This window comes from Falco cherrug, chromosome 4, assembly GCF_023634085.1.
Source record: "Falco cherrug isolate bFalChe1 chromosome 4, bFalChe1.pri, whole genome shotgun sequence".
Taxonomy (NCBI): domain Eukaryota; kingdom Metazoa; phylum Chordata; class Aves; order Falconiformes; family Falconidae; genus Falco; species Falco cherrug.
In genome coordinates, this window is record NC_073700.1 from 27906757 (window position 1) to 27923137 (window position 16381).

The following is a 16381-nucleotide window of genomic DNA, read 5'->3' on the forward strand; positions in this document are numbered from 1 at the left end:
CTGGTCGGTGCACCAGTACCACGTGGCCATGATAGACAGCCCAAAAGTCATCCCAGTCCAGGGCAGATCTCCAGAGACTGGGTCTCGGAAGAGGTGCATTGCATCCGCTCTGGGCAGGTGGCACGTAGTGTTGGGAACAATCTTGGATGGTATGGCTTTTAAATAGGCCTCTTCCAGGTTGGGGTAACCTCCGATCTCATTAAAAGCTGGAAAGCATCATTGGGAGACGCTGGTTAGAGTCGAGCAAAACCCGGTGGCCTGTGAGATCAGCTGGCAAAACACTTGCCAACTTGTTAACTCAGAAGTGCTGCCCAGAGAGGGAGGGCTTGTTCGTGAACGTGTTGTCTTCTAGTTATTTAAGAGACTCTTCTATTAACATTTTGCACAGCAGGTCCCACTGCAGTCCGCCCTCCCTTCAGAGGGTGACCTGTGTCCTGGGACAAAAGCTCAAGGGACCCTCCTCTTTTGACCTCGTACTGTAAAAGCAACCTGTTCATTAAAGCTCCCCAGTCCCAGAACAGGGGAAACTCACCTAGGACTATTAAAATGCAAGATTAGGTAGCCTTTGACTTGATATACGACAGCTCAAGGTGCCTTGGCACAAGTGTCCGGCCAAACGTTTTCTACCCCTTTCAGTGCTTCCGCAGCACCCCCCACGCAGCTCCATCCCCCAACCTCCAGCAAGCAGTAAAAACAAAAACAATACACAAAAAGAGACCCTCTTCACGGCATTTTTCCTAGGAAATGGGATCCAAGGTCTGGGTTTTAGCCTGAGGAGTACGTGCCATGAACAAGCCCTAGCAAGCGAGCCTCTGAGCCCTTGGCAGCTGCCTTGGTGCTCCTCCTGCCTGCGCCGCAGCTGCCAGCAGCTGCCAACCAGCCCCAGGCTCTGCCCTGACCCACCATCGCCTCCCTGCTCCTGGGGGGCACTGGCTCAACGCTCCTTGCAGCTCCCCCGCTAACTCCAGCAGGAGAATTTTGGAGCCAGAGGCATTGCTTTTTGGAGGAGGGAGGGATGGGAGGCACCCACCCCGCTGCCCCCACGTGCTGCGGCCACCCATGCAGTGGCTGTGGAGGAGATAAGCAGGGAGGTGCATTGGCACCCCCATACCCACAGCAGCTGCAGGTGCTTGGGAGAAGAGAGGAGGCTCTGGGGCCTCTATGGGTCTCGTGGAGGGGAGAATCAAACCAAGACCCATAAGCATCCCTCAGTGGCATTCCCCATCTGGTCCAGCTGTTGCATCCTGCATCCCTTCCACCACTGCCCATGGGCCACAGTCCGGACCCTCAGCTCGGCCCCCTCCAACAGAGCAGCGTGAGGTGGGAACACGCTCCTGAGAAATTGCCCTCCCGCAGGACGGCACTCCTGCGCCCTGCTGTCTGAGACCAAGAGCAAATCCCTCAGGCATCAGATGCTGGATGCTGGGATCACCATCAAGCGCCAGCTTGAGCAAATCCCAGTTTCCAAGACAGCCACCCCGCTTCGTTGTCCCCTCCTGCCTGAGGACAGCTGTTTTTCCTGCAGCCCTTCCGTTTCCATCGCTGACCTGCAGCCCTTTCCCCACCACAGGGCACCCCTGAGCTGAGCGTTTTGGGGAGCTTGCAAAGGGGCATCACGCACTGTGCCCCCCCTTGGCAAACCGGCCCCTCGTATGCCACGAGGAGCCAGCATTTGTCAGCTCCTCCCGCTCTTGTGCAAGCAGCCCTGGCCTCCCTCCAGCACCCGCTTTGTCCGGGCACCAGCTACTCCCAAGCTTTGCATGGGCGTTGGGCACCAACAAAGGCTCTCCAGAGGCAGAGGGCGAGCACCGAGAGCGGAGATTTGTGCCCGGGGGTGTGGGCCTGCTCCCTTCCCAAAGGTGTTCGCCGGCAAGTCACGACACCTACGCCTACCGAGATGGAAGAGCGGGGAAAAAGCTTCAGGGCAACGGGAGCTGAGCCTGCGGATGCCAGGCTGCAGCCCGCAGGCTCCGCCGGGATTAACAGCCCCATGGTGGATGCCAGGTGGGGCGTAGGGTGGCACAGTCTGTTATCTGTGATGCCGGAGCCAGCAGAGCCACCGCCGGCACTGCCACCCGCCGAAACAGCCACCGAGCTCTCTGTTAAGCAAAGTCATTTGTCTACAGCTCCTTGGTTGGCACCCGCTTGTTGTCAGACTCAAGGCTGCTCTGCCCAGCGTTGCATCCGACAGGATTTGCACGAGCCTCCTGCTCTCCCTCGGGAGAGGCGAGTCCAGAGCCCAGCGATGCGCTTCCTCATCCCTTCAGCAGCAGCAGAGAGGCGATGGCACAGGCAGAGGGGGTCCGCAGCAGCTGCAGTGCAGCAGGTGAGTGTTAGCATCACTGCTGCAGCTGTCACGGTCTGAAGATATGAACGAGGTAAAACATGGCGAGTATCCTTTATTACCTGAGCTTGGCAAGAGCTGGAGAAAACCGAGCATCCTCAAGCCATACCAGCCTCCAGGTGCTGAGGTCTCCAGACACCCGAGTTAAAAAAAGCCTGTGTGACCAGCACCTCGTCTTTTGGCTCGCCTGGATCAGCCCCTCTCCTGGGCGCCCTCACCTCCCTGCACACACCTTGCCACGCTTGCAGGTTGGCAAAGCCAAGAAAAACTGGGCTCTGCTGCTGCTGGCGGGGATCTTCCAGACCTTGCCTCCCTACCCTCCTACTCCGGCCCAGCCAAGCTCACCAGACACAAACCTCAGCGAGCCCCATGGGCAACTGCAGCGTCAGACAACCCTCAGCACCGCCCCAGCACCTCGCCCAGCACAAAGGCTGCAGCCACCGCTCAGATCTGCTTGCACAGGCAACGTGCTCCTCTGCCTGCCGCAGCTCCTGGCTTTTGCTGGGGGAGCTGGTGTTATTGTCCCTTCTCCAGGAAGTAGCTGTCCTTTCATTTGGGTTTTGTAAATATATCTTGCTGCACACCGGCCTCACCCAGGAGCCAGCTCTGCGTTCACACAGGGGAGCAGCCGCAGGACCGGGCTGGCTGCAGGTCTGGAGCTGCTCCATCCCCATAGCAGAGCTCCCGTGCAGCACCGGGTCAAAGTCTCTCCCACCCACCTGCTAAGCAGCCTTCTCCAGGAGATGGTGGAAATCATTTCAGGAGTGCCTCTGGAAATCCTCCTCTGTAGTTAAACACCTGCCTTTGAACTGGGACCTGACTTTTTGCCTCCTGCTCCTCAGGGCCAAAGCCCCGATGGCAGAACAAGGCTGATGAAAGCTCCCAGCCTCACCAGGGTGCTCTGCGGCGAAACGCACGAAGACACAACAGCACCAAGCGCTTAAAAAGGGCTGGTGATGAACCGTGCTCACCCCAACCAAGAGGAAAGCACAGCACCAGGCTCTGGATTCCCAGGCCACCCCCTCACACCACGCACATCCCCGTGCAGAGGGATCCCATCTGAAGAGCCCGACACAACGCTGCTGCAAGTTTCCCGGAGCAAAACTGGAAATGCTGCTTTGGTGTCAAATGCTTCATCAGTCTCTTGGAGTTCATGGACTAGAGGCAAACATGCAGAGCAGTGATGACCGCAGGAAGGTCACCAGTGCTGGGGACAGCCCCACATGGAGGACCAGAGGGATGCTTCATGGCATCTTCACCCAGAGGAACAGCACAGAGGGGAAGCACAGCAGCAGATGGGACACAGGGGGACCACAGACATTCTTCAGGTGATTGCTATAGGCCAAAGTCCTGCTGGACATCTTGGCCACTGAATTCCTTTTTATTTATTTCCCAGACCACTCAAGTGGGGAGAGAAGGTCCCCCTGGAAGAAGGATCTGTGCAGTCCCAGCTTTTACCTTTCACCGCCAGTATGATGGCTCCAAGGACCATGATGAGCGTCTGCAGCGCATCGGTGTAGATGACGGCTGCCAGCCCCCCTGCACAAGAACAAGGCACAGCATCAGGAGCACCGCTGGCTTCGGGCTCGCTCGGTTGTTGTCATGGTTCAACCCCCGCTGACAACCCCAGCAAGTTCCAATAAAGCTGCCTGCGCTCGCAGGGATGTGCCTGCCACCAGCCTCGTCCTGCCAACACTGCGGCGATGGGGGGCTGCAGCGGGAGTGTGCAGGGGGAACAACCTCTCGGTGGGTCTGGTGTCAAGGGGTGACAGCACCCCCACAGATAAGGTCAGGGGAGCAGCCGATAGCCACAGCAGCTGCAGTCTCACCCGGGGCAGGGAAGGGGAGCTGAGGGATGGCAGGGCGGGAGGGATGCAGCCCCACATCCCCACGTAGGCAGGACCTGCTTACCTAGCCAGAAAGCAATTACTCAGCACATAAACAAAAGCATTAAAAAGTAGCGGAGCTAAAGCAAATGGGTCAAAACCTGAACCGGTTTCAACTCCAGTCACCGACTCACATCCCAGGAATTCAGGGCTGCACACTCCCTGGCCATGCCTGGGATTTGGAGGGATGTTCTCAGGATCAGGGTGACGCAATGCTCACACCCTCTGCCTGAGCTCACTCCAAAATGCCTTACGTCACAACAAGCCTTGTGGGCAGGAAAAAAACCCGAGATGGGATTTGCTTAAAACCAAAGTCTTGCAAAATCCACCATGTTTCCGATATACTTAAACTGTTTCCCATTTGGATGGCTGGGAGGAGATAGTGAGGGAGAATTTGCTGCCGAGTGTCTCCACTGGCACTACCAGGGAGGGAATGTCCCAGCCCAAATAAAAACTGAAGGGGCTGGCAGGGATACACAGTCCCACGGTCTCAGAGTGGGAACCCGCAATTTCCAACTCCAGCTCCAGCATCAAAACCTCATCATCTCCAGATCACAAAAGAGCCGTACAGATTGACCCTGTGCAAGAATAGCTGATCCCACAATGGGGAAGCATGGGCAAGAAATATTCCTGAGAGCAGGAAGGATGGCAGCAAGCTGAATTGCAGGCAGGGCAAGTGGGAGGGAAACGAGTTGGGTAAAGGACACTCAGACTGTAGATTCCATAGTAATAGTCCCATAATAGGAGAAGCCCTGATTATTGCTCTGACAAATAGGTACACACACAAGAAAGCATTTAACTATATGATGGAGGAGGAGTTATTACAAATGAAAAGCTGTAATGACACGGGAGAGGTCATGCATTGAGTCATTGCCTGAGCTGACACTCAAGAAGGATGCTCAGATACTGGCTGGACAGGCATCGAGAGAATATAAATGCCATTAGTATAAATCCCCAAAGACCTTCCAGGAGAAAAAACAAACCAAACAAAACAAATCAGGAGCATAAGTAGTGTGGTTCAACCAAAGAAGAAAGATTTGAGGCCAGCAGATGCCGAACAACCTACCTGCGATGGTGTAGAGGCCCGTGACCACCAGCATCAGGACGGTGGAGAGGTAGAGGTCCCAGCCCAGGCAGACTTGCACGAAGAGGGCCCCCGAGTACAGGTCCGTCTGTGCGGGGAAGAAGAAACACAGGGGCTGGGACAGGTGACATCCACTTGGCCAGGCAGCACCCAAGGGCTCCTGCAAGAGGGCACGGCAGGGAAAGGGGCAGCACTGTGGGTGCAGCGAGGACATTGTACTGCACATGCCAGGAGGACACCTCCTGAAGCCAGCACTGCAGTCCAGGGCCCCATGTGAGTGGCCGTGTCCCCACTGCAGGTGGGTGCCACAGGCCACCTTCCCCCAGCCCCCAAAGAGCAGAGCAAGCAGCTCCAGCAGTCACTTGGAGCTGGGCTCAGCTGGATGCAGACAGTGGGATGTAAGGGTCAGAAACGGGATGTCCCAGGGCATCAGTGCTGCCACAGCCTTCGGGAGCAGAGCAGGGAGCCAGAGATACCCAGCCCTGTGCAGGATCAGACCCTGACCTGAGCTACCTCCTTGCTGCCCCAAGCGTGCCCAGTTCTCTCCCCCACTGGCACTGCCCTGCTCTCCAGGTGGCATCTCACCATGCTTTCTGCAGAGCCCTGAAGGTGGGGCACCTGGTACACACAGAGGGGCTGTGCTGCCCCCGAACACCAGCACCCTTGGGTGCTCCCCAGAGGCAGCCCAAGCCCACCCCCACCCCAGGCAGCGTACCCATGCTGTTGCTGCACCCCAACAGCCCCGGCTGGGCCGATGCACGGGGGTGGCTGTAGCTGGTATTTCACGTTCTGCTTGGCAGGACTCTCCCTCCTGGCAGCCATGCTGCCGGCAAGGAGCCTGCCAGGGACCTGCTCCCCCTCCCCAGCTGCAGCTCAACAGCCTGGCCCGTCCGACCAGTCAGGAGGGTGGCAGCAAGCCTAAAAATGCTGCTGGGGGTAGGAGGAGACCTCCTCCAGGGTGAAGGGACTTTTCAAGGTACTCGCTGATACCTGACATGCCTTTAGCGATGGATGGGGCTGCTCTGTGCCATGTCGCTTGAGCCATTCCGCGGTGCTCGGGTGGGTGTTGGTGGGGCAGAGCAGGGTGCTGTCCTGCTCGCTGGGGGCTGCAGCAGCATTGCAGCCTCTGCAGCCCCTCCGCAATGAGGAGCACATGTGGGCAGCCCCAGGGTGGAGCACAAGACGCCAAGGATGCCGTTCCTGAGCCTTGCTCCAACAAGCAGCCACCTCTTTGCTGAGCACCCCTGGAAAAATATCTCCTCCTGGTTTTGCAGAGATGGGGAAACCAAGGCATGAGCAAGCGGCAGAAGCTTCTTTTGGCCCCGAGAAAGCAGCAGCAGCCCAGGAGTCCTACACCCCACCACGGACCAGCACAAATGCATCCTCCAACGTGTCCCCTGACCTTTGCAGCCCCCCTTGCAAAGGCCCTGAAAGAGGCTTGGGGTTTCTGCTTGGCCACAGAAGGACAGACTCGCTCTGTGGTCAACACGCTGCCTCCAGCATCTCCTGTCCCCGCACCATGTCCCACAGGGACGCTGGGAGCACGCCTCTGCCCGGAGGAGCGTGCGCAGGCCTGCAGTTCGCTCAGCTACCAAACTCCCTCAAGATGACCGACACCCCAAAGTTACCAACTTTTCCCACCCGTGGGAGGGCCGGACCCACAGAGGGAGGCCCGGCCACGGTCTTGTGGGAATGAAATGTAAAGCAGAGACTCCAAGTGAGCTGGGGCAGCTCCTCCAAGAGCAGCGATGCCGCAGGAGGAAAGGACGTGGTGCAGCAGGCAGTGCCCATGCCACCACCGTGTCTCCACCCACAGCTCAGATCCAGCCATCCCCAGCGCTCGGCTGGGCCATCTTCACAAAAACCCTGTTTGGAGAAGGAAACGAGGCCAGAAGGGGCAGGAAAAGGCAAGATGAGCTGGCTCCGCACCCTCGCCCGGAGCCGTGACAGCTTCCCACAGCCAAGACATCAGCTCAGATTTGACATCTTTCTTCACACACCTCCCAGAAACCATCCCCTAGACAGCAGGGCTTTCTTGCCCAGTCATGTGGGAGCAGTCGCTTGGGATTAGTAACGTGGAGGACTGGTGCCATTTCCCATATCACACTTCCTTCTCCCAACTCTTCCCTTCCTCCTCCCAGCGCTGCTCCAGCAAGCTCGCCCTGAGGAGCTGGGGATTGTCATCAGGTGATGGAGAGGGGCCATGCAGGATCACACAGTGGCAGAGCCAAGGTGTATGTTCCCTAGCAGGGCTCCATCAGCACAACCCCAGTAGGTGAGCACACAGCCAGCTTCAGCACAAGGCGAAAGCCCGTTCCCTAGCAGATGAGTCCACACCGTTAGGCATAAGGTTGATTAAATCACAAATCAAACCAACCAGAGGAGCACTTACACCATGATCTCGAGTATCCTACTTCAGAGACTGTTCCACAATATCTGGACCAGGCTTTACACCACAGTCATGCCTGGCATTCCCAAGGGAGTCACTACCTGTCCTCAGCTGCACCTGGGCTTGGCCATGTCTCTAGGAGAGCCCTTGCCAGCACCGAGAATTCAGTCCTGGAATGTCCTGCTGAAGAGGAACCAGCTCATGGGCAACCACACCAAAACCTCTATCAGTGGCTCCTCTGATGCAATCCAGCCACAGCCTGATACCACTGAGACCACCAAGCAGCCCCACAGGAGGACAACTAAGCCATTTGCACAGTGCAAGCTTTGGCTACAAGGCACCAAAGCCCCAACCAGGGGCCCTCAGCCATCTCCTCCCAATGCAACCTGAAGCAGGAACCCAAATACTTTGAGCCCCCCTAGCACAGTGCCAGCCAAGCATGTGACATCTTCTGGAGCTCCCAGTGTCCCTTGGAGGGATCCATCACTTGTCATCTCAGCGCCAGCCAGAAAGCAGTGCCCCCTGTGACTGCCTGCTCCTCCGACAACTCTTGCACAGAGGCCAGCTGCGAAGATTCAGCCCTGGACAAGATATTTCATAACGTGCTTCTCCTGACTTTCTCAATGCTTAATCATTTTTGCAGTCGTCTGCAAATGAGTCTAAGCCTTTGCTATGAGGAAGCAGAGGTATCTCCACCTCCCTTCCTGGTAATTTTGCTAGGGTGGGAAAAAATAAAAGTGCATGTGACCAAGTCGTTAATAAGACATCCCAAATACAAAAACAAGCTAATTAAAACCAGGCATGACCTATTCATAAAATAAGTCCTTTCAACTGTAAAAGGAGAGAAGAAGCCTTTGAAGTCAGGCCTCATAATCCAGTGAGATCCCTGCCTCCACCAGTGACCTCACTTGGAAACTCGTTCTTACGCAACATCATTGATGCCTTCCCAATGAAAGCTGACTTTAGAGACAGCTTAGATTTAAAAATCGGTGAAGCCAAAGCCTCAGTAGAACAAGTTGCCCAGGGTATAGAGGAGTCTCCAGGGGCTCTTCGCCAAGGCTAGGATGCCTGTGTAACCCCTCAGGTGTTCCTAGCCAGGAGGAACACCATGTCTCAGCGGGACTTTGGGCTGCCCTGCTGCACCCTGCCATGAAACATGGAAGGTTGGGGTCCACCAAAGGGGAAATTCCAGGAGAGGAGGGACTGACATCCCCCCTGCCCCAAAAGAAGGGCCAAGAGAGCAACACTGATGCCACGTCTCAGCTGGGGAGAACATGAAGTAGAGATCCATCCATAAACACAGTGTCTGCAGGGAGAGGGGGGCCAGGAAAAGCCCAGCTAGTCCCAGGGTTTGAGGCAGCCCCCAGTGAGGACCAAAGAAAACCCCCACGGGGAGGACAGTCCTGCTTAACTGCTCTGAGACTCTCCTCCCAGGCTCCCGGCTGCAGTCACCACCAGGGACGGGACATTGGGCCAGTATGGCGACACCCTTCGTGTCCGCAGACATTCACCCCAACCCGCTGCTGGAAACAACCATTGTTTGTGCGATTCACCCTGAATGGAGCCAGATGCCAAGATAATCCCCTTATTAGGCTGATTCCTCTTCTGTTGCATCCTGCGTGACTCAGAGATCAGAGAAAACTCAGCAGACCAAAGAAACTCCAGCAGTGGCTGAGAAAAGGCACAGGAAGAGGCATTTGGGAGTGTCCACCAGGCTCCAAACACAAGGTTGCGCTGAGAAGGGTCAGGAGAGCTGCAGAGGTCATCTACAGGTTGATCTGGTGTTAGGCAAGGGGTGATATCACAACGGTCTCCCAAGCTAAGAATGAATTTGTAGGACACCCGTCCCTTCTGGGCAAAGCCACGGAGACTGGAAACCCAAGGGAGCAAGCACATCCATCCCCATGGCATGCCAGGGCACTGTTTTGTAGGAGAAGTGACATCTGTGACAGTCTGGAAGGAGACTCAAAGAAAACCAGCCCTCAGTAATTTCTTTCTTCAAATTCAGACCAGGAAGAACAAGCTACCCCACCAGAAATCCTAGTCCAGCTTCCAACCTTTCCTTTTAAATGCCAGCAGGGATTCACACAGATCCCGGGGACCAACACCACAGACACAGATGCTCCAGCATCTCTCTCAAGCTCCTCCTGGGTCTTCATCAGGAGCAAGGGAGAGATGGCCTTCCCGAGCGGCACAGAGGAGCGGAGTAAGTGACAATGGTTTGCTGGACATTAAAACAATCAGGGAACAATCCAAATGTCACAGCCCAAACTTGCAAACTGAACTGGCGCTCCAGGAGCCACCAGGCTAACTTCAGAAGAAATGCCATAGGATATTCAACACCATAAATGACAAAGGTATAAAGAATATCAGTTTTGTAAGAAGAATGCCCTCCAGCATGACAGGCTACGGTTTTGTGGGGGGAAATAGGGGCGGCAGCTGCACTAACGGAGTCACCAGCATCACCTCCACCACACTGAAAGCTCTGCACCGGCAGGAACACGGGAGGGGCTGTCATCTCCCCTGCAACCTGCTTTTACAACCCGAAGCATAGTGTCTTGCCCAAGGTCAAAGAGCAGCTCCCAGGAATGAGACAGGGATCTCCTGGAGCCGGGGACACCACACCACGCAGCGCTAGGGTCTGTCCGAGGCGTGTGCAGCCTCTCCTTTTGCATTAAGCGCTGACGGATGGGCACAGCGAGCACTGTTTGCAGGCTGCTCCATCCCCTGCATCCCTTGGAGGGAGATCCAGAAGATCCCCCCCCCCCCCCGCCGCGCCCCCCGCAGCTCAGCCCAGGGCACGGGGCTGTGAAGCCACCATGGAGGAGGCAGAAACCCCGTGCAGGGAGCGATGCTGCATCCAGCCAAGCTGGTGTTTGTGGAGCTGGCAAGCGCAGAGGCAGGTGCTGAGCGCCTCGCCGTGGGGAACGGGCTCCAGCACCGGCCCTCCTGCTCTGCAGCCAGCCACTTCTTGCAGCCAGCCACATGCAAAAGCACATTCCTTGCAGCCAGCCACCTACAAAAGCATATTTCTTTGAGCCAGTGAAATGCAGAAGCCCCAGCAGACCCCAGGTCAGATCCACCTGCTCCATCAGAGGCGATGGTGCAGGATTGCTCCCCCCGGCAGGTTTTCTTCTCCAGATTGTTTCTGAATTGTTCGCTCTTGATCTCTGCCTCCAGCTCCCCAGGGCTGTCTGTGCCCAGCTCTCCTGCTCGCCCTAGGCTTGGTGTCACAGGCTTTTTAGCTGTGTTACCTCAGATAAACTCTCCAACAGTTACCAAGTGGGCAGCAGGAGCAGAGGCTGCACACAGGGAACTGCGAATGAGGCCAAAATGGGCGGAAATTGTGGAAAAGTCCCTAAAAACCAGGCACTTTTCTGTACAGGCTTGGGCATCTTACAGCTGCAGCAAGGCTTCCTTTCCTCAGAAAACTCGTGGGCCCTAAAGCAATGAATGCATTCCCAGTTCAGTCCCCAGCTCTGCCAGCTCCCTCAGGGATGCCGGAAAGCATCGCTGCTGGAGCACAGAGAAAAACCCAGACAATGCAACCCAGCCTCTGAGCACGTTTCAGTTTCACCCACAACTGCTGCTACAAGGCAAGTGCACCATGAGTTTGGGAATCCTGACACGCAGCCCCACATCTGTTGGGGCCCCCTGGATATAAGCATCGCTGCTGGATCTACCCACCTGCTGTCGCAGGCAGCATCTGCCCACAAATCCCTACCTCTCATCTTGCTCCCTCCTGCAGCATCCTGCAGCAGCTGCTCTCCCCTGACTTGGCTACACAAGGCTTGAGCCCCAAAATAACCTTTGAATTGCTGGAAATCGGTTGTGGATTTGTCAGAGTTGTGTGGGAGCTACTCACAGAGATTTTGGTGAAGACTGAGAGCAGGAGCGACAGGCTGGAGAGGTACATCCGGATCCTCTCTCCTCCAAACCTCCGCTGGAGATACTCTGGCATTGTGACGATCTGCCAGGGGAAAAGAGAGCGATGGCTGCCCTATCCAGGCCCCCTCCCCCAGGGAAGGCAAGGGGACAGCTGTATTCCCAGAGCAGGGCTTAGGAGTCTCAAAGGAATCTCAAAGGACAGTGGTGACTCCCTCCAGGGAGCAGGGGACCTGGCTGGGGCCACACAGCAGGCTCAGGGCAGCTGTACGTACCCCAGAGGCGATGTAGACCGGCACAAACACCCAGGCTAGTGCCAGAAGAGCGTAAGTCGCCTGTTGGGAAGAAGGAACATGGCACAGCCAGAAAAAACACTCATCCTGCTGCGGCCCAACACTGACTGCAGTGCTGGACCCCGTCCACCAGCCCTGACCCAGCCCTGGCTCACCCTCGAGTGCACATTTACATCCCCAAATGGCTTCAGACAGCAGGCACGGGTGCACGAGGCCATGGTGGAGACCCCCCCCGACAACCCTGCCAGCAGAAGCCCACTCCCCTCAGCCCTTCAGCTCCTAACCAGACATTTCCCACTAACTCCCTGAGCACCAAACCAGTCAAATGCCGTATTTTTGCTGCAGAACCCAAGGACTTTGGATACAAGGTGTGGGGAAGTGGGGAATGGGTGACTTATTCAGCCATCTTACTGGTGGGGTCTGGACTAGGAAGCTGTGCTCTGAAATGTCCGTTTCCCTGTGCACGTGGACTTGTGTTGACTCTAAACTCACCATATGTGCACTAGACACGAGCTGGAGAAGCTGAGTTAGCAGGGTTGTGTTAATTACCCCCTGCACAGCTCCTCCCAAGCCTTTTCTAGACGTTGCACGACGCTGCTGCGAAATGGGCCATCTGCTATGACACAGCTCGAGAAACTAATTTCCTTAATAACACGACACGTTTCTTACGTTCCACTCGAAGCCGGTGACAGCAATTCCCCCAGCAGCACCAGTCCCAGCCAGCCCAATGAAGAGCCCCGAGCCTTCGCTGCTGGCAAAGAGAGAGGCGCCGATCTGCGGAGGGAAGGAGGCGCTGCGGGTGCCGGCAGGTGGGGTGCCTGGCCGCCGGCCCCCCCTGCACGGCACAGCAGTTGTGCCAGCTGGACCAGCTTTGGTACTACCCCAGCAGCTCAGCCCCAAGGGGGCAACTCGGTAAAGAGGAGGCAGCAAAACCAATGTCTGAACGGGAGCAGCAGAGCGCAGACCTCCTGCCACTGCTAAAAGCAAAGTGGGACCAAAGACACACCACGTGTGGTGAGGGACGTGCATGTATTTTGCAAGAAAAACCTTGACAGGCTCTGAGCCAGGCAGCCATGCGCCCCACAACCAGTGCTCCCACGTGTTCTGCTCATCCGGGCAGCCCTGGTGGGTTTGGATGGACTTTGTCTTCAGGGAGTATGAGGAGGAGCCACACGATGCTGCATCTGCCACAGTGACCACGCACCCTGCCCAGAGGTGACCCTGTGGCAAGGAGCCAGGGCCAGACACAGGAAGGACCTACAACCAGTTTGTCAAGATCATACCAAAATAAGAGGAGGGAAAAAAGGAACCTTGGGACACCCATGTCTTGTTGAAGCCACCAGGAATACACGGGGCCGGTGAAGATAGACATTTGACCCCAATGACCCCTCCCCAAGTTCAGAGCAGCCTACGAGGAGACCCAACAGCCAGGTGGGCTCTAGCATCCACCGTGCAGTAAGGGAAACAGCTCTGAGGACACAAATCCTGGCAGGAGGGGGTATACAGCATGGGCGTGGTGGAGAAAGCAGGGGTGTGGAAGAGGGAATTGGGTGGGACAGTGGTGCCACGTGTCCCTGCTGACCAGGGTGTCACAAGAGGGACAGAGGTCTCTACTTACTGGCCACCACGCCATGTCTCTGCCAGCAAGGAAATAGCCACTGATCGTGTTCCTGTTCACCCTGCACGAAGACTGGGAGGAGAAAAGATCAGCACAGAGCACCCTTTCCCTACAAACCCAGACAAGACACCCCAAGAAACCAAGACCCAAGTCTCCCAGACAAGAAGCCAAGAGACAGGAGACTCTGGATAATTAATGGGAGCTCTGCAACACAAGCTTAATTACACGGAACAGCGGCTGCCACCCCAAGTACCTGGAGCCATGAATAGCAAAGGAGGCACCCCAAGAGGGGGAAGCATGGAGGATGCGCCCAGCCTACCGCCATCCCGAGCAGACAGGATGGCTAATAGGGCCTGGCTTTGGCTACGATTTTTCTGCAAGGCAGAATAAATGGCTTTGGAGAGCCTTTGTCTGGAACCGTGGGTAGCCCAGGGCTCTCTCTGTTACACAGGGCATTTGTCTCAGCACCCTTTAATAGACGAGCAGCAGATCTGCTGACACCCAGCAGACTGGCGGCCGGGGGAGAGGTTTGTGCCGTGGTTGATTCCAGCTCGTTCTCAGGCTACAGGAGTCCCTCTATAGGGGGTGAAAGAGGCAGAGGGTTTGTACAACAGCACAGAGCAAATGCAGCACAACACACAAAATACCCAAACAAGCGCAAACTACAACAAGAAAATAAAAGAGGCTTTCAAAGTATTTCACACAGAAAAGCCAGCCCTGAAAAGAAAAAAATAACTATTAAAAAAAGGAAAGCAGAAAGGAACAAGAGGAAATACTCTTACCCATATTCCCACTGCAACATTTAAGGAAAAATAAACCACTATGACGACAAGGTCAGCAACACTGAACTGCTGCGAAGGCGTAAAGGATCCAGCAGTGGAATTGCCCTCCATCATCCCTCTGCCTCCCTCTTCATCCTCAGCCTCACAGTCACTGAATCAGTAACTCGTCAGTGGCTCAGGGGCATTTATCATTAAACAAGTCGGCAGCAGCTTTCCTTCCAGAGGCGCTTGGGTGGGCAGCCAGGCTGTCCGCTGCCTCCCTCCCCTTGTAGCCTCCCCACCGCCCTTCCCGCCAGCACCCCAGGCGCACACAGTTCAGGCGAGCATCTCTTGATTTTAGTGTCTCACAAACAAGCAGCTACTTAATCCCCATTTCCCTGGGGGTTTCTGTTCCTTCTGCACTGACCCCAAAGAGCAGCGGCTGCAGCCCAAGCCACCAACGCGTTTCTGCAATGCAGGCTCTCGGGACACGGGCTCCCAGCAGCCTCTTGCAGAGGTGCCTTAAATCCAGCTATTGCTGGACAAGAAACTGCTAAGGTTTGCCTTCTATGAACTGCAAACCAAACCCCAATATTTTCCTTGCAGATGCTAAATCTGGAAAGAATTTGCACGATCCTCTGACTTGTGAATTACTGTAGAAATTGCTGAATAAAGCAGAGGTTTTAAAGGGTTCTTTACATTTGAAGGCTCTCAGAGAAATACCTCTAAGAATAGCTAGCATTTCTGGTGATCTGATTTTGCTTCTGAAAAAAGCATGTAGAGATCAGGTAGCTCTGCAGTTGTATGCTGCAATGAAAGGGGTGTGAAAAACCGTCCAAGTGAAGATGCACATGCTTTGCTCTTCAACCACTCCCAACACCATGAAAAGCCAAAGGACCAACAACCCCGTCTTAGGAGTGCAACTTGTTCCCAAATTCTTGAGTTCTAAACAACACAGTAATCACACTGCACAAAACCAGGCAAACCTGGGGGGGTTCTACATGCTAAAGCAACGATCGAACACAGGAGTTACACGGCGGAGCCTCAGCATGCCAGTGAGGGCTGGCCAGCAGAAATGCTTACAGAAGAGATGAAGCTGTTCCTCCAACAGCCAACACAAACCAAGCAGCCGGAAACTACCTTTCAATGTCATGGTTTGGGGTATTTAGTAATGATACTATTGGCTGCACTGGATGCTTGGCTGGCGCATTTTCAAGTGGCAGCACGCTTTCCAACCATGTATCACAAGGTCTCACTAACAAATAAAGACACTGCAACTAATATGCCCATCACCGAGACAGCTCAGCATATTTCTCTCTGAAACAGCCGCCAACGCACCAAGGAGCAGGTCTGTACACTTGGGAGAGGAACTGAAGGTCTCCCTCACTGCTCAGCTGGAATTTAACCTGCATTAACACTTTCAAAGTACATACAAGTGTTAATACATCAGCTTGGTATATCTATTAACATCGCTGAATGGTTTAATAACTGACTGTCATTGAAGTACAACCAGGTACAGCCTTGCATTTGGTCATTTCAGAGAGGCAGAACATACCCCTCTGGACAGGACTCTGCAAAAATCAAAAAATAACCTTATGAAAAATAAGTTCACGGAATGAAGAACAGCATTATCTGAACAGAAGCGTGCAGCTGCTTAAACAAAATCACCGTCTCACTTGCTGAATGCACCAAGATCAAGTATTATAGATCTACTAGCAATATCTAGCTCTTCAGACACATGCCTCCACTGGGCCCGGCGCTGTACCAAGACAGACAAGGGAAGGAAGAAAACCCCAGGTTTTACCTTCAAAAGCAAATGAACCTTCTGAAGCCCTTGGAAGTTTGTCTCAAACAGAGAGAAATCGTGTCAAAGGTTAATTTTCACTTCTGGCTTTGAACATGGCAAAAGTTTTATACTAATTTCTAGGCCATTCTGATGGAGAGATTAGACCAAGCCACCCCTAAACGCCCGTTAATTCCACCATTGGTTTCTCCACAACAGGTCAGGAACTTCAAGTCTCTGAGGCTGGAAGCTCAGTCTGGCAGCTAGCCGGCCACTCCACTTGCACGTACATAAGGACGGTTGGAAAAACAAACGTGAACAAGTTCAGCACTGCACTA

General features: G+C 54.9%; 1 protein-coding gene across 1 annotated transcript in view; it reads right to left on the reverse strand.

Moving 5' to 3' along the window:
• The window catches only part of SLC5A10 (solute carrier family 5 member 10), a 41368-nt gene extending 26966 nt beyond the window's left edge, over nt 1-14402 (reverse strand). The window contains exons 1-8 of the mRNA XM_005435679.3: nt 14282-14402; nt 13500-13571; nt 12551-12655; nt 11864-11923; nt 11569-11673; nt 5297-5402; nt 3803-3883; nt 1-206 (exon numbers count right to left, since the gene is read on the reverse strand). Coding sequence (XP_005435736.2) covers nt 1-206; nt 3803-3883; nt 5297-5402; nt 11569-11673; nt 11864-11923; nt 12551-12655; nt 13500-13571; nt 14282-14395 — 849 coding nt within the window. The 5' untranslated portion in view covers nt 14396-14402. The remainder of the gene's footprint in view (nt 207-3802; nt 3884-5296; nt 5403-11568; nt 11674-11863; nt 11924-12550; nt 12656-13499; nt 13572-14281) is intronic.
• Nucleotides 14403-16381: the final 1979 nt, after the last annotated feature.